Source organism: Rutilus rutilus (genome assembly GCF_951802725.1).
Source record: "Rutilus rutilus genome assembly, chromosome: 6".
Classification (NCBI taxonomy): Eukaryota; Metazoa; Chordata; class Actinopteri; order Cypriniformes; family Leuciscidae; genus Rutilus; species Rutilus rutilus.
The window spans coordinates 21,425,000-21,444,193 of record NC_140214.1 but is presented as its reverse complement, the minus strand read 5'-3'; the positions used below and the strand labels follow the sequence as shown (position 1 = coordinate 21,444,193).

General features: G+C 35.8%; 1 protein-coding gene across 2 annotated transcripts in view; it reads right to left on the bottom strand.

Annotated features, from left to right (window-relative positions):
• glis1a (GLIS family zinc finger 1a) overlaps positions 1-18,701 on the bottom strand; it is a 32,810-nt gene extending 14,109 nt beyond the window's left edge. Inside the window, exons 1-6 of one of the 2 annotated variants that reach the window (XM_084411816.1) lie at positions 18,623-18,698; positions 18,279-18,373; positions 8,193-8,296; positions 7,063-8,109; positions 3,714-3,875; positions 96-206 (exon numbers count right to left, since the gene is read on the bottom strand). In XM_084411816.1, coding sequence (XP_084267942.1) covers positions 96-206; positions 3,714-3,875; positions 7,063-8,028 — 1,239 coding nt within the window. In that variant the 5' untranslated portion in view covers positions 8,029-8,109; positions 8,193-8,296; positions 18,279-18,373; positions 18,623-18,698. Of the gene's footprint in view, positions 1-95; positions 207-3,713; positions 3,876-7,062; positions 8,297-18,278; positions 18,374-18,622 lie in introns of both variants that reach the window. The other variant, XM_084411817.1, reaches the window with a different exon arrangement.
• Positions 18,702-19,194: the final 493 nt, after the last annotated feature.

Sequence of the window (19,194 nt, the reverse complement as noted above, 5' to 3'; positions counted from 1 at the left end):
TGTGCATATATTTTTTTAGGTTATTAAGTTATGGAGTGAGGGTGAGCTTGTTACAAGAGTCTCCCGATACAAAAACACACACTTGAAACCGTTACCTTGTCCTGTGCCTGCAGGGATTTAGTGGAGTGGACCTTGATGTGTTTGCGCAACGAGCTGGGGTCGGTGTAACGTTTGGTGCATCCTGGGAGCTGACATGCATAGGGTTTCTATGAAGAGCGTCGCATAAAATAATAAAGCAAGAGGCACAGAAGAAGAGATGAGGATAAATTAGTCATTCATATGCTTAATTCAATGAGTTATCAACAATGAACTGATGAAGAAGGAAAATATAAAATAACAAGAAATATTTGCAAATTATAAAATTCTTCATTTATAAATATCATTATATTTTGACATGGGAAATGTCAAATCCCATGACATTTTACAACCTGAACTAACCTTGGCTTGTCATATGGGTATGCAGGGGTCCTCTCTATGATATAATTTCCGGTTTTACGTTGTTTTTTTGTCCTGCATGTTGTACCACATGACTTTAATTTGATGAAAAAAGGATTTCACATTAATAATACAACAAAATAATAACAAATAAAACAAAACAGCTTCACTGCTTTAAAATAATAATAATATAAATAATAATAAAGTACTGTTCAAAAGCGTTTTTGACCAGTAAGATTTTTTTTTTCTAAAAGAAATGAATACATTTATTCAGCAAGGATGTATTAAACTGATCAAAAGTGAGAGTAAAACATTTATAAATTGTACAAACCATTTAAATTTGAAATAAATGCTGTTCTTATAAGCAATGACTCTGTAGACAGTGTTTGCGTATTAAGGCACCTCACGATTTCGGCAGCGTAACAGTTTAATGATAATCAGCAAAATAGAGAGAACTTTGGTGAGAACTAAACAAATATTTAATTACTAAAGTAGTCATTTCTTTGGTCAAAAATGTACATTTACACACAAACTGACCAGCAACCGCAAAGTTCAGACGCCATCTTTCTTTTTGTAGCTCATCAGTCACCGAATGCAACGTATAGGATTGTGGGATATCAAAGGCACCAAAGGATACATCTATTCTGCCTTCAAAAATCAGTCAGATGACGGTATCTCAGGAGACAGGAAGTGAAATTAACTTTTTGAACGTGCCTTGATGCCTTCCTACCTTGGAATGTATTTAAGCTTTCGGACTCAGCCATGGTTTTCTTTGTCACTGTTTTGCCTGTGTTCGAGTTCATCATTAGTTGTCATGGTTTCTGATTAGTTCACACCTGTCCCCTGTTCCATTAATTATCAAGCCTTGTGTATTTAACCCTCTGTTTCTTCAGTTATGATTGTGCATCGTCAGTACTATGTTTCCATCCAAAGTTGCGAATTCAATTTATGCGCAAAATGGGAATAACGCATTATTTGCAAATAAAGCAGCGTATCCAATCCAGTGAGTCGGAGAGAAAAAAATAATTCACTTCCTGATAAACTGCCTTTAAACATCACTAGGAAGCATAGGAGAAGCTACTGTATATAATAATTTTCACATATAATAGAGCGCGCAGACGAAACGCAATAAACGCATTTCGAAGGAAGATGCCTGCTGTTTGGGAATACAGTCATGTAAGATCGTTCTGGAAGGTAATTATTACTGATGACAGACTTTGCTCAAGCATTTCAGAACAATCAAAACAGCATTTCAGATGCTGCGCAAAAAGATCAGTCCGCTAGTTAGTCCAGTTATGCGGTCCCATCGCAATTCCCAAAGTCACACGATTTTTTTTGATGCGCATGGAGGAATTTATTAAATAAATGTGTTTCCATCGTTTATGCGCATGTTTTCTTATCGGATAAAAAATGTATCCGACTCAAATGAGCACATATGGGTTTTTTTGCACATTTTCCAACTTTATGCGCATCTTGGCGTTTCCATCCAGCAGTTTTTATGCAATATTCCAAAATGCGCATAAAAAAAAAGGTGGATGGAAAAATAGCTAGTGTTAAGTTGAGTTCTATGGTTCTTGTGTAGTGTAATTGCTTTTCGTGTTTGAGTCTGTTATTGTTCATTCTGTGACTGTGTCACACATCATCCTTGGGATTTTAACTACAAGCACATGACACCTTGATAATAATAAGAAATGTTTCTTGAATATCAAATCAGCATATTAGAATGATTTCTGAAGGATCATGTGACACTGAAGACTGGAGTAATGATGCTGAAAATTCAGCTTTACCATCACAGGAATAAATTACATTTTAAATGTGTTCAAATAGAAAACAGTTATTTTAAATTGTAATAATATTTCACAATTTTACTGTTTTTACTGTATTTTTCATAAAATAAATCCAGCCTTGGTGGGTATAAGAGACTTCTTTAAAAATCTACAAACTTTTGAACCGTAGTCTATATGCCAAACTAGTTAAGGTTTTCTTTTGAAGAATTTAATTCTTTCGATTAGGGATTTTTCTTCATTATATTAACAGTTCAAAAGACTTTGTTGTTTTTGACTTTATGCAGCTAAATTAATTTTAATCCCCAAATTTAAAATACACTATGTTATGAAAATTAATAAATACTTAACCTTCTAAACTCAAAAGTATGGGACAGTTCATGACTTTTCTTAAGAAAAAAAAAAGTTTTTCAGATTCTTCACATGACAACATCAAACAAACCCTCCACAGGCTGATACACATGTGCAGAGTGATACGCACACAAAAACATTCAGTAAATATTATGAAATCTCTGCATCTGTCCACTTCAAATATTAACCACACACGTCACCTTGAGCTACACAAATTCTGAAAACAGCACAGACTAATCAATAATGTTGTCTCTCTAGCAATGCACTTCTTACATAATATGCTTCAGCTGCACATTTAGAGGGTGAGAAGGAAAAATAAATGCTTTATTGGATAACTTTCCCAAGGTCTGCATTAATAATACATAGTGACATAATGATAACAGCCCTAAACAATCCCCTTCACAGATGTGCTCCACTCATCTGAGTGACGAATTATGATTTTTGCACGGTTAGCACGTCTACTATAGCTGTCATCAAAACTTTACTGACAGCAGCGAATGAAACCAAACCACCCTGTTTTGAATAAATCAGCTCTGTTGACTTATATGTACTTATGAAACAGATATCACTAGCAAGCTGGTTGTTACACAGCTTTACAGGCTGGCATGAGAGCTGAGGAAAGAGATGTGCAGCCAGAGCTAGTAGTCACTGAAGTGGCTAATTAAAGTAAAAGGAGACCTCTCCACTGTTCCAGACTATAATTCCTTACTCTGAATTGAGTGTAAATAAAACCCTGTTATTTTAGGGGACTACTATGTCTGGAAAAAGTGACAAGTAAGCTTTCCTCACTTGTTTGTTTTCATTATTGGTGTATACCTTTTCAGACTGGGTAACACACATGACTGAGTGCATATCCATGATGAAACATAACTACATAAATACACTGTGGGGTCTTAGTTTGTTTATTTAATTAGTGACCTAAAAACCTGTGATAGTAATAGCGACCTTTAGAGTTGTAATATATATCATGAGCTTATTCTGAATAAATGTTACATTAATTAAATATTTTATATTTATTTTTTATAAAAGTCCCAGTCTTTTGAACTCCATTGTATAATTGTTTGCAGTGCATTTTTTAATGTAGTTTTTTTTGTGTGTGTGTTTTTTTTAACCTGATAGAGCAGTAAGAACGGTAATGCATACCGTGTCCAGGTGTGTGCGCTGGTGTTTGGCGCGATCACTAGAGTTGCTGAAGGCCTTCAAACAGCCGGGATGCTGGCATATGTAGGGCTTCTCTCCGGTGTGGCTGCGTAGGTGGATCTTCAGGTTCTCCAGACGGGAAAATGCCTTACTGCAGCCTTCAAACTGTAAGACAGCACCCATACACACAGAAATATGAAGAAAACAAGTCTTCACAAATATCTCCAGGTCTTTCACTGTATGAGAATGTACATATACATGCAAATTATGACTTACAGTCCAGTGGCAGAGAGCACAACATGCTTTGCACTGTAAGCAGGAATTAATATTAATTAGAAGATGATATTAAACAGAAGGCAGATGGTTTTGGTGAAACTATTTGTCACCTAATAAAAAAAATAAAAAATAAAAAAACGTTCTTGTCTGATACCAAAAAAAAAACAAAAAAAAAAACGCTTGCATGAAACATTTTCCATGTCTTTTTTTAACACTCAAAATGATACCAGTTTTGAAACAGAAAATGCTGTTGCCACAATGACAGTTATGTAACAGTAGTCCACCCAAAAATGAAAACCCTGACATCATTCACTCACCCTCATGTTGTAACAAACCCGTATGACTGACTCTCTTCCATGAAACACAAAAGGGGAACCTCTGAAGAATGTTCAAGCTGCTCTCTTTCATTCAATGAAAGTGGATGGGGGTGTCAAGCTCCAAAATGACACACACAAAAAAAAGCATCATAAAAGAAGTCCATGCATGCGACTTCTATTTGTGTGCATATTTTCCAAGTTCTTCTGAAAAGACTGACATTTAAGCAATTATTTACTCAAAAATCATTCACTTTCATTGTATTAGCATTAGCTGTTCAAGTTAGCAATAATTAATTTAGTGTTCCACAGAACATTAGAAAGCAAGAAGAAAGAAAGGCATATGGGTTTCGAAAGACATGTGGGTAACTGCTTTAAGTTGAAAAATTATGTTGGGAAATTATAGATATCAAGCCACATAAAACTGTAATGTTCCTTTAGTTGTAAATTGCAAAAAGTGCCATTTGTGTTGTCAATTCATGCACATTTTATGAGGCCTGTTCTGAAGATCCACACACAAGCACATGCCACTCGACAAAGTTTATTAAACAGACATGTTCAAAGTTGGTTCCTGTTAGAACAAGGCTCTGCTAAGATGTTTGAGTTGGAGAGAGGCCAGCGAGGGAGTCAGTAATAAGCCCGGCTGATTCAAGGTGGCAGCCGCAGTCATGCAGACTTTTGGTTGGAGCAATTCTGCAAAATTATAAAACACATTTTGGCGGTCACAGGTGTGATGTCATGATGAGGTTATATGAAAAAAGAATAGGGTTTCATTGAGCATCCTTATATCTATGCATAAAAAACTATAAAATTTAAATTAAGTTGACGTTTACATTTATTAATTTAGCAGACATATTTATCCAAACTAAATATACTTTTGGTGAATTACACTTGCGTTAAAGTAGACCATTTCTGCATTATGTATAATATACTCTTACTTTTAAAATATGTTTGATCTTGATAACATTTTTTTTTTTTTTTTTTTTTACAAAATCCATATGAATGTTCATTTTGTATTGATAGCTATGCTGTAAAAAAAAAAAAAAAAAAAAAATTCACAATGTAACATGTTTTAATAATCCAACTACATTTAAGTGTAAAAATCTGACAATAGTTCCCAAATTATAGTCCTTCGGCCACCACAGTTTAAAGAGAAAAATAAAACCAATAAAAACAGCAAATAGATTAAAAGAAAATATCCCATGGCTATCTTACATCACTAAAAAGAAACACATTTCCTATGTGGCTCATTGTGAAGGAAATGAAACACAGCTTCATTAAAGTATTAAATTATTATAGTTTATCCCTGCCTACAATAATATATTTGAGCATGTAATGGATATAACTGCTAACGGTTACTGCATTCTGTGTTATAGTCTGTATTATATATATCTGCAAATCTCTCTGCAAAAATAAGAGACGGAACAGTATTAAATACAATTCTTGTTCTTATAATTCAATATCAGCTACCAGAGCATAATGGCACTTACAAGTCACACTTGTTGAATACCTAAAGAACAATCAGGAAATGAATTAAAAAAAATCTTAGTCTAAAAAAAACTTCTTCAAAGTTATCCTGGAATAAGTTGACTAAATTGATCATTGCATAATATCAGACTTCAAGCATCTCTCACGAAGGCAATTTGTACGTGAACTATAAACAACTCTAAAATGTCTAAATCTCTCAAATCTGCAATGCATCCATCTTTGGAGGTTAAGAGAAATTGAGTCCACATGTCAGTCTTTCACAAATGTCTTACTTCAAAGAATTGGCATGGTTTAAAAGAAAAATCTCTTGAATTTTTACTGATTGATACAAACTATGTATTAGTAAAACAACACCTGAGTCAGAGTCTGGCACAATTTGATATAGATGTGATACTTGAAAAGACTTTTTAAAGTATGCTAAAAATTATGTTTATGCAGCTCACCTAATATCATTTATATATAAATTTCTATTCATTTTATATAAGATTTGTTTATTACCAACAGCTGTTTGAATAATAATAGCAGGCTAGATCTAGTTTGGGAAAATTTTTAATTTGTTTGTAGGTGGTGATAAATTCAGATTTTCCATCTTTTATCTTCGATTGATTACTCTGGAAACAGGGTTAAATGTTTTAGCTCGAAAAATGAAGTCAACGCTATAGAGTTTAGCCACTTTTTCACCGTCAGGCTGAACGGTTCTAAGAACGGTAAGGGACAGTTCCAGTTATATTTCCACTTGAGCTCGGTTCTGTACATTCTAGGCTAACCGTGCTGATAGAATGCATGTAGTAACGTTGCGACTCAGGATTAATCACTTGTCACTGCCAGTTTCTCTGTAGTTGGCAATGCATGCTATTTGAGTGAAGTTAACACAAGATAATAATAAAATTAAAAGAAATATCTGATCATCCTCCATAACATGGTCTCTATTTACATCTCATATAGTCTGTAAACCGTTGCATTACCAAGGTAACTACTGACGCATTTGTGTAACATTCCAAACAGCTCCGTTATCAGCCCCACAGTGGAAAATGAAACCATATCCTTACCGGCTGGGCCGGATCAGCACGTAATGAGAACGGCAATGAGAACGGTTTGGCCTGACCGTGGCTTTTGTGTAAAAACGATGAAAATGGAATTAGATTATTTACTTGTTTTCCTAACATGCAGGTCAAGATGATGTCACAAGTTTGTGGAATTTTGGGAAATTTTTTGTATGCCCTGTTCTTGCAGTAAAAGGGCAAATATGCATGTATAAAATAAAATAAACTCACCGTGCATTTGTTGGGCTTCTCACCAGAATGGACTCTCATGTGAATAAGCAGTTTGTATCGAGCATTGAAGGGCTTGTGCCGACGGACACATCCTGTCCAGAAGCAGGTAAATTCCTCCCCTTTTCGTTGATCTATGTGAACTTTCTCTATGTGTCTCACCAGTTCTTCCTTCTGTCCATAGGTAGCCCTACAATCCATCCATTTACATGGCTGTTCTTCCCTCAGGTGTCCATTCATTCCCTCAACTCTAGGCATCCCACTCAGTGCCAAACCATTCTTGAACTGCTGCTGTGTGGGAAGCTCTTCAACATTAAGGTGCTGGGTTTGTTCCTTGGCTGTGTCCGAGTCAGTGCAGAGATAATGAAGCAGTTCTTCCTTGTGTAGAAGCTTCTTGTTACAAAGATGAAATTCAACAACAGGTTCTTGCTTAGGACACTTGGAATACAAACATCCTTCTGGAGATTTCTCCTGTGGCGTGCAACTGTAGAGAAGGTCCTGGGCCTCAGGTGGACCGCAAAAAGTTGAAAAAGATGGAGAAGTCAAACATAGCTCTGACATTGAGCCAGATGAGTGGCTGGAGGAAGGGGAAGAGAAGGACGGAGAGAATGCACTGAAAGACGACATGGAAGAGTAGAATAAGGAAGGGGACAATGTGTCGCTAACGTGCGATAGGTTATCTCCAACCGAGAGAGTGCAGGATGAGTCACTGTTAACCCCGCTGAAATACGACACAATGGCACTTTCTGTGGAACAGACCAAATCGAGATCATCTGTTCTTATCGACACAGGTGACTCAGACAAGCTACACATCTTCAGACCTTCCAAGTGAATCGCTTGATTTAAAGAGGAAAGGTACTTTTCATCACTGTTAACCGGGCCACACTGTTCCAGCTGTGCAACCGCTGGGCTGAGACCAGCAGGCCTCATGATGTTCTTCAAGTTACTTTCCCTCTGAATGTAGATCATCAAATGGCCACTGTAGAAATGATTCAGGGGTCCCACAAATGTTTTTAAGTAGTGATGCACCTGTGATGATTCCCAAGGTACCTGGAAAAAACATCAGAAAAATGTACGCATTTGGACAGTGAATTCAAACAAGAGATTTCAGATCAAGCGTGTTCGTGGAAGACCTCAAGAGGAACTGGTGCATGTTGAAGCGGAGTTTGGTGGTTCCATCTTCTAAACTGGTACAGAATGCAAAGCGCTGTTCAGCCCTTTCACCAGTCACTATTTACTACAAAGGGAAAACAATTATAGGGTAATAATTATAATTAATATAATTATCAGGTGAACAAGAAAATAACACATCCTCATACTATACTGTTCAAAGTATTTTTTTTTTTTAATTACTACTTTTATTAAGCAAAGATGCACTAAATTAATCAAAAGATATTACAAGATATTTGTATTTCAAATAAATCCTGTTCCTCAAAGAACCCTGAAAAAAAGAAGTATCTAAGTATCCACACAAATATTAACCAGCACAACATTGATAAAAATAAGAAATGTTTCTTGAGCAGCAAATCAGCATATTAGAACGATTGCGAAGGATCATGTGACACTGAAGACTGGAGTAATGATGCTGAAAATTTGCCCTTTTTTAAATTTTCAAATTTTCAGCTTAGTATTACAGATTCTAATTGAACAAAATTAACATATTTGAGTAATGCTAATACTGTACTACTTGTCTTATCAAAAGCTGGATTATGCTGTGCTCTCAATGACAGCGATTAAATAGGTGGAGATCACAGAGTCTTCAGCTATTAGTTTCCAGTAGGTGTTCCTGCTTGGTCTCACATAGTAAAAAGAAAATAAACTAGTCTTAAAGGGGTAGTTTACCCAAAAATGAAAATTCTGTCAGTAATTACTCACCCTCATGTTGTTCCAACCCCTTAAGACTTTCGTTCATTTTCAGAACACAAATTAAGATATTTTTGATTAAATCTGAGAACTGGATCACTCCTCCATAAGCTTCTATGTAATTGAAACCATAAGTTTATCAAATGACGAGAATACTTTTTGTGCGCAAAAACAAACAAAAATAACGACTTAATTGAACTATTCATTTTCTTCTGTGTGGGCCTCTGGTGAGTTCACGGAGTGTAACAGCGCAGCGCTTCTGGGTTGTACGTCAGAACGTAGGCTCACTATTGGCCAGCATCACACACGACCAGCGTCGAGCCTACGTTCTGACGTACAACCCAGAAGCGCTGTGCTGTTACCCTACGTGAACCCACCAGAGGCTCACACAGAAGAAAATGAATAGTTGAATTCTTTACTAACTTTCTGGGCTGGCCAGTTTCAATAACATAGAAGCCTATGGAGGAGTGAGACAGCTCTCAGATTTAATCAAAAATATCTTCATTTGTGTTCCGAAGATGAACGAAAGTCTTACGGGGTTGGAACAACATGAGGGTGAGTAATTACTGACAGAATTTTCATTTTTGGGTGAACTAACCCTTTAACTGCTTTGTTATGGCAGCTCATCTTAATGGATGATACCACCTCGCCAAGCTCCACAGGGCAGGGGTGACATACACGACCACTGAGCTCAAAATCACTGCACATGGCAGAATGCATTAGTAGCCAATATGGTTAAAATAAAAAACAACTGTCAGTCCTCTCATGCATTGGACTTGGTCATGGTGTTTGTTTTGCTTTTCTTTGGGTGTGCAGGTTGTTCAGACACACTGGCCCAGTAAAGAGAAACAGTGACACATTTGTGCCCTGACAGGTTGGTTGGAACCTCTGGCAGTAGAAGATACAGAGATCTGGTACCAAATGCAGAGATTCTAATGTACCACATCCCTCAGCTAACGAGAAGCAGGCCTGGAACAGTGGGGAATGGTCTTCAAAAGGTCTCTCCTGTCCAACAGTCGAACTACTGTGCTGAGTTCATGCACGCTTTAACACGCCACACACATTCGCTCAAGTGATCCAGTGATGTGCTGCCATAATTGGGCTGGCAAGAGGATTTTAAGGTAAAATTAGTCCTTAAGGGCGCTGCCCCACGCTACTGCTTTGACTAAACACATCAAAATGGCTTAGTATGCAAAATCTTTTTCCAAAATTCTATTAATACTATATTGTAAATGAGTTTAAACATTTAGGTACAATATCATAAGTTTATCAATTACTCTTGCAAAAAGTTCTCTCACTTTTTTTTAAAAGTCAGTTTAAGTTTACAACCATGCTGCCTTACAGAATGTGTCATTTAAATGGAAACATTCAGCAATGGGTCACAGTGGTTTTCTCTTGCAGAATAAGTGGCGAGGAATCCAATTAGCTAAATATAATGATGACTAAACGTCTGGCAGACTATCATAAATATATTATACTTACTATAACTCCGATAACCACAACACAGAATTACATCTCAGAATTATAATTTATGACACACAAATTAAAGAACAATAAATAAAAGTAGAAAGCAAAATTGTCATGGTTCATTGCAAAAATGTGGTCGGTTACCCACAGAAAATAAAGAAAACAAATGCGCATAATATTTGTAATGACTACTTCAATCAGCTCATTGTTTCTGCCTAAAATGAATACATGACGTCAGCTAACTGAGTGATTTGTATATGTACATTTCTGAAATACATTACTTAGACAATTACATTACATGGAGACATTGCATTTTCTGTAAAGCTGCTTTTGAATATGTATTGTGAAAAGCGCTATACAAATGTGAATTGAATAATAAAATAAGAAATCTCGAGATATGAGAACACACAAGTTGACTAATGGATTGATTCAGTGTAATTGGCCTAATAAGATACCCTGAACTCACAGCATCTTCACCTTTTGCACTCAATGAACCTTTTTATCAGACTGTTAAAAGTAGTGCTTCACTAATGCGTTGTTGTCCATTACGCTTTCATCCCTAAAGAGCTCAACAGAGAAACATCATATGTCACTCTGTTCAGACTTTACCAGACGTCTTTAAAATTCCTTCCAACCAAGTGTTAGGAGGATGAAATTAAACACCTCAGCTAAATTCAATTTTCAAGACATTTGATGGTATTTAAAGGAACTTTGTATCAATCACTATATACTATTTTATTAACATACATTTTAAGAATGATGCTGAATGAAATAACCTGCAAAATAAGGTTTAAGTTTTAAAGGAAATTTCTAAGTGATAATTGGAACAAATTCATAAGACTGAGAACCATATGATTTAATATAAGGAATTCTTTCTTTTTAATATAACCACAGATTGCTAAACACAGCTGTGTAATCTGACTGGGAAATGAATACTTATTTAGTCTTCATTTTCAGAGCACTTCTATGCTAGAACAAACATTATGATCGTATATAAAATGTGCCATGGCACGACAGATTCATTAGACAAATTAAAATAATGTTTTCATATGCTTTCATTCTTTTTTTATTATGCGGTGTCATGTGTAAACTGTGGGACAAACTTGTGGCTGGCATGTTTATTGTCTACAGAACGGCTATGAAAAGGTGACTTAAACGAATCTGCTTTGTAATTGCTCTTATTTATTAGTTCGCAGCAGGTGCCAGGCAGCTGTTAACTGAACAGAGGGAAAAGACATAATTAACTGTGATGTTAAGGTTTAGAAAGTATTGTGTCATTTTCAACTCTGCCACTTTCAGCAAGCGAGACATCTTTGAAGTGAATTCAAAGACATGATTCCAGCTAAACCATCAGCACTAGCTCTACGAGACATGTGTCCTGGCCTTGAAGGGAGGAATAATATCACTTACCAAATTTACATTTACGTGTATAGCAGATGCTTTCATTCAAAGAGACTTACAAATGAGAAACATCACAAGCAGTACTAATTTATTATACAAGAGCCAACAATACTTGGTAAGTTTGGTAAGTTTCAATATATATTTCAAAAATAAGCTGAAAGATTAATGGTCTGGCATCGACTAATGAAAATAAAAAGCCAAGTCTAACTCGTTCATTGTAGCGTCCAAAGCCGTTTCAAACAACTGGTGTTCATCCACAGCCATCTTGCAATGTTTACTAATGACTTCGTCACAGCGCTGTCGTCATCTGTTTAGCTCGCCTCTGGCCCGCCTATATCAGATAAACCGATGTGATTGGTGCAGCTCGGATACAAGGGCATATTTAATGAGCGTCATTACTCGACGCCAGAGTAAACTCGCTGAGCAAATTCAACTTGTGCTCTCGCAAGAACTCTGGATTTCCAGGGTAAGAATAAGCAAGAGTAATACTGAAGCTAGGGAAAAAAATAAAAATTTAAACAAAAATGTATTAATAATAGGATTTTGTTTTTACTACAATAGCAAATTAACAATTCTCACCTGAGAAGCAAAGGAGTGCAGTTTAAACTCCTCACTAGCAAGTTACTAATCCAGTACCACATAAATGCAATGCAAGATACTACAGAGACAAAGGAGAAACTGCTTTTTAAATGTATTGTATCTTCATACACATCCAACCAAAGTTATCACCGTAATTAACACTAAAAATGTTAAATCACTGCATAATAAAGTAAAAATAAAGAACTACTAATTTAATAATATTAGGGCCAACAAGAACTGCCTTTCTATGTTCCTCAGAATTCAGTATTTACTTAGTGTTATGTTCTCTATTCTATGAAAAAAGTGAAGCTGAAAAGAAAAACCATTTATTACACGTCAACTTGCAAGTATTCATTATGTGAAATTTTCAATGACTAGGTTTAATCTGCTGTGACAAAATCCAGACAGTTATTTTATTATATCAAAAATATCACTTTCTCATCCAAACCCCTGAAATCGGTCATAATGCTCTTAAATTTTTCCATAAGTGGAAATTGCCGTCATTAAATATTCTTTGTAAAGTCAAGTTGGTTATGTTAGTTCATGTATGTTTTTTCGTCACTTATCGTTTTTTTCTTGCATTAAAGGAGAACTTGGTAACTTTTTTAACTTAATAAAACTGTCTAGAAATCATTTGGATGGTTAAACAACCTGTTCTAGTGATATTGGTGACTTTCCCCGCTCCCCCCAGCGTTCCCAGGCGGAAAACCAACCTTGCAACTTTGGGACTACCGTCCCGGCAAGATAGAAATTGGAAGTCTCGTGAGAAGCGAGAACAAGAACGAGAACGAGCGCGAAACACGAATTGCTTTACGGCAATTCAACATAAACACACGCACATGTATAATGATTACCCACCTCGGTAGACATAGCTCCACACGATACAGTTGGCTTGCTCCGATCAAAACAAACGCACATGAGCAGCGGTAGAGAGGGGGAGGAGGCCGCCGCAAGTGAGTTTCTTACGACAGTGTTGTTATATATAAGCACCCCCACAGCTATAGGGGGAGCTCGTGGGGAAAACATGCGACAACAAAAGGGAAAATCAGCGAAGAAGTGACTAGAGTTCGCTAGAGTTGCCGAGTTGAGTTCAGCTTTAAAGTGGAAGAGACGACTGCCGCTTGAACTGGCGCTACAGCGATCTGTCCACTTCACATTAAGAGCGTCAAAACACCATTTATTGTTTGAATTTCGTGATAAAATGGACAGAATTTGAAAGCCCAGACTTTGTTTCTTATCACAAGTAACAAAACACAAAGCTTTTTGTGATTATTGGATGGAAGGGGCACTACAAATAATGTTTGGTGTAGGGAAAAACTGCAGACTTGGCAACCTTGACTTGAACAGGTGATTCAACAGGGATTGCGCTTAATTTTACTCATTCCCGCAGATAGTGCTCACACCCAAAGTGAGCTTAAACAGTCAAATACACACAAAATGTCAAAATGCTGGTCTTGGCGAGTATTCACATAAAGTGTCAGTTGTTTTAAGTGAATGTAAAAACAGCTGAGAAAGAAAATGCATGTGTAACAGTATAATGGATCCGTGAGTCAGGTCTTAAAGTGACAGCAGCCTAATATGCAGTATGTATGTGTATGTGTATGTGTATATATATATATATATATATAAATATAAAAAGAAGGCCATATTGTGGCGCCAGGAAGTAACATTTTTCTTTGTATAGTGATGGAAGATGTCTGGATACGAGGACTTGTGTTACAGGGAACATAAATTAACAATATAAAAGGATCCTGGCGTCTCACATTACGACTTATTAAAGCACTGACGGAAGGACGCATCACTGAAGAACTAAAGCCGACCGCACAGCCACCTCGCCAGTCCAAACATATACAAGCAAGTGCAAATCTGTGAGAAAAACTCAGCTGAACTCTGAAGCTAGGGAATTCCACTGAAATGACAGTGGTTGAACCCAAACCACCAGACATGGACAGAGCTTCTCTACTGAATACGGTGGGCGGACAGTACGTGGAGCCAGTACTTACACACTCCACGCATCTGCCACGTTAAGGAGACGAGACATGTTAAATTACATGTGGCTAATTGTTTGTGACTTGTATTCCATATTTCAATAAAACTATTCTGGTGCTGGTTGAGTTAATGTCTATGATTATGGATTTACTAAATTAAATGTTTAAATGAGGAGTAACTTGAGACCTGAAGAGCAACAAACAAATGAAAAACGATTTAAATGTCAAGCAATACTCCGGGTGAAATATAAATTAAGCTCCATCAATTTGCATTTTTGGTATAATGTTGATTTTACCAACAAAAAAACAAAAATAGAGAAAAGAAATACCTAATTTTCTTCAATGTTAGAATGAAAAGGAAAATGCAACCAAATAGGATGAACTGAAACAGTAATCAAATGAGGAATATAGGAATGGAATTGATTGGATCGTTGTAATTTGATCATTCCGGCAATCATTTCATGTGAGTGACAAGTTGCTAGAGAGAAAGAAGTGAAACTCATCTGGCCTTTGGACAACGTTCTTGATTGAAAGTTTTTGATTAAAGATGTTTTGATTAAATATTACCGACAGATATATAAAAAAATATTGATGTGCATGGATAAATCACTCGGTAAAACACGGCAACGTTCCATAAAAATAAGAACTGTTAGTAATTGTTATTCCTTTGTGACTTTAAAAAATTAAAATTAAAATCGAGGTTATGGTGAGGTAATTACATTGGAAGTGCACTGTAAAAATATGCTATTAAATTTATGGTTTAAAAAAAAAAAAAAAAAATTCAGCTGTGGTTGCCTGAAATTTATACTTATATAATTTGATGAAATACAGTTATATCAATTTAGTAATACAAGTGGCACAACAGAAAAATCACAACAGAGTTCATCATAAGTGGCCTGTCCATAAAACAAGGCCAATATAATACAACACAACACAGTGTCAAACAGGGATATCTGGGATTTTTTTCCCCCCATACAGTGATTCATACAGTACTTATTTACTCGGCAAAATCATACATTTTACATTCTGTGATGCTTGATCATATGAAATAGGTTTTTACTGTAGCAATTTACTGCAGCTTTTCCTTTTCTCGCTAAAAATGAAAACTATTTTTTAAAGTGGGAATAAGACTGATTTTTGGATATACTTGCATATACAGTATAGTGTCCCATCTGTAGCTCCAGTATTAACAGTAGCCCTGCACGCCTCTGTAAAAACTCCTCAGCCATATAAAAGAAAATTCCCATCCTGTATTTCCAATCAGGTTTCCAAACCTCAGCTCCTTTAAATTTTCTCAGTGTAAATAAATCTTTGAAATGTAAACCTCTCTCGAGGATGTAGAGAAAGAAAAATGCATAAAAAGACAAATCTGAGTTTCACCTATAAAACACACCACACAAATAAAACTCCGTTCAGAAGTGCAACGTTTTGGGGCTTGTTGCAGTGAAAATATCTGATGATCCCCCACAGTGTTCTTGTTGGTCTCAGATCACATTACCCAGCATTCCATAACAGTTTATGGAATCTTGGCTTTTAGGCACGATGGCCCAATATGTGAGTTCGGTTCTTTTTAAACAGTTAAAGCCACAGTCAACGGGAAACTTAAAGTCATATTTTACTGTCCCTGTCAACACGATCATCATCACATTCAATTAACTTTAAGAGCATACTAAAACCACAGTAATACAAATAGCATGAGTGCTATAATGCTTTCAAGACATCTACATGGACATGAAAATAGATTTGACACTCACTGAAGCGTTTGTTTAAATGAACTTTCTGGAGTATTAAATGGCCAATAAAAATAACTTGTCACTGTAGTGATTTACAGCACTGCAACAATACTGGCAACGTATAATGGAGCACCACAAAATCGTCACAGAGAATCAAGAGACACTGTGAATCAGTGTGTTCAGCATATTACAAAAATGTAACATGGCAGCAACAAGGGTTGTGAAGAAGAGCCAGTCGACCATTAGTCCTGCACTCCATATAAAAATCACAAGAGTTTGAACTGAGGTGCTTGTTGCTGGATATTTCACATCTGGTTACAGCACAATATAATGTTATCAGATAAACTGTAACCATCACCCAGACAAGTTTACAAGTCTCCGACACTGTGTTGAAGCCAAGACTACAGTCTTTAGTCTAAGTCAGCTCAAGTCTTATGCATTTCAAGGCCAAAACTAAGTGATGGCTCAAGTCTTACTCTTTTTTCACAAGATTCAACTATCTTTAGGTACGTTTTCTCTGTGCTGTATATAGGGGCATTTTACAAACTCTCTCACAGGACGATAAATGTAATACATTTATTTAAAAATAGTAGTAGTAGTAAGTCATTTACATGTGGCATATATTTTATCCAAAGTGGCTTAAATTGCATTCAAGATCGCTATACAAGATATAATTCCCAAGGGATCGAACCCATGACCTTGGCGTTGCTAGTGCCACAGGTTTGAGCATTGTTTTCCCCGTTACAGACATTGTGTTGATTCACTTCACTCACTGTTGGTAAGTCTCTAATTTGGAGTTCAAATTTGGAGTGACTTGACTTGTCTGACTGAAGTCTCTGCTATCACACTATGTCTGAGCAGTTAACCAACACATCTTACAAAACTCTTAAAATCCACTCTAAATACTAAATAAGTAAATAAGTATATAACTAAATAAGTATATAAACAAATATATATTTACTATAAATAATGAACAGCAAAAAAGAGAAAAGAAGTAAAAAATTAACCTAAATTTAGATCAACTTCAACTAGACCACAAACATATAGAGGCTGAAAAACAAACCCAATCCATTCACATATTTGATGACATTAGGAACTTTTAAATGAGAAAGACAGCATTTACAGCCCATGATTGTATTTTAATAACCGCATTATTAATAAAGTTTTTATGAGAAGAACTGTTTCCAGCTCCTGGTAAATGTGGAACCTTTAGCTTTCCATTTATGTCTATCTTTATTGCACACGATGCAAGTAAAATGATCCTCTGCTTGACAGTTACAATGCGAGACTATGAATTGGATTTCACTGTAAACAGATCAATTTGTTCAATTTCTGGCCAACTTTTTTATAGTTAAACACAAACTTAACTGTTGCTGCTCCAGCAATAGTGCAGGAAAACCAAGTTTTCTTTCATGAAAAGTGGCAATTTCCTAAAATGTCTAACATACAGAAAAACGCATGAATCAATCCACCATCATAAGAGTCAGACATTTTCTTATAATAAAAAATAAAAATAATTGTAAACGACCAATTTACAGAGGATTTAGGCAATCAAACATTATAATTCATCATAAACTTTAGAAACTTTAATTCTAAATATTTATCCAAACTGAACCCCTAAGATGGACAAGGACTAGTAGGATGAATTCAAGTCCTCATAAAAAATACAATGTATTACACAAAAAGGAAAAGGGCTAGAATAGCATTTTGGTCAGTGAGAAACAAAAGCTCTTGAAAGAGACAGAAAAGTCTATAACCTAAACCATTTCATCATGCATTTAACATTTCACCCGAAACAAAATAGCCATGGGCAGTAGATGAAGATTGCAGCAGTTTTTTTTTCCATTATGTGCTAAATTCAAAACAGCCATAGGCTTCAACTAGATATCAAAATATGCTCATCATAATAACCTTACCCTTTTTATTTCCCCATAGATAAATCTCTCTCTCTTTTCTATGATTTTAAGAAAATATTAGGGTCAAAGGAACTATAGGGTTAGAGATCATTTCAAAAAATTAAAACTGTCATTTGCTCAACCACGTTACACAAACGTGACATCTTTCATTTTTGGGTGAACCATCCCTTTTATAGTTTCTTGAAGTCTTAACATATAAACTTTACTTCATAAATTATCTGTAATATGACCTAGAGTGAAATCAAGTTTGTGCTTAGTAAGAAAGATATTACCTTGTTGTGAGTGGTTTCCAGGACCTACAACCAATGCCTTTCATAATCACAAGGCTGAACGTGCATTATTTTACAGGATCGAGTCTCATGTTTATCTAAAAATAAGGAAAAGAAGAAAAGAAAAACACGTTTGCAAGTAGACGCCACACCAAAGAGCATGCTCGTCTTCAGTATGTGTAACAGCAAACATATTAACATGAAACAAAACGATTAACTGAAAACATTTTATTCATTAGCCAATAGAACTGATCCCAAAATACGATGGTTTGACATTGATGTCGCATTACAAAAACAAGTTCAGAGGTAGTTTAGTGTTGTTTTGTTTTGCACGGTGGTGAACTTACCCGAAGTCGAATCACTGTTGGTCCACTGCTGCAGAAACGACACTAGTGTGTAAGACTCATCCATCCTTCCCTCAAGAGTGAAGACCAAACCCATAACCTTGAATTTGTTTCATCTCTTCCTCTAAAAAAAGCGGCTGACAGTGAAACATAATCGCCTTCTCTTTCTTAAAGCGTGTAAACCGGTAATATAATCTAACTGACAAAACTAAGAGACAGTCAAACATCATTCGAGGGATATCGGCGTTATGGTCTATAAAAGTGTAATACTGATTTAATGGAACAGACTTATGCTGGCGACTCATATGCACTTAAGAAACACGAAACAATAAAGTCTTTTAAACAATAAATGATTTCTTTAAATCCATACTTATCCCAGATGACGTTTAAGGAATCACTATGGAAACATGTCATTAGTGTTTGGTGTTACAAATTAACTTGTGGAGATATACTTTAAAAAAATAAAAATAAAAATCTAGAAGTCTCCCTGCATGTAAGTTTATATAACATTCAGTGATAAAACCCTATTATAATTAACTACATTACACTAAACACTTACATGTAATACTAAATAT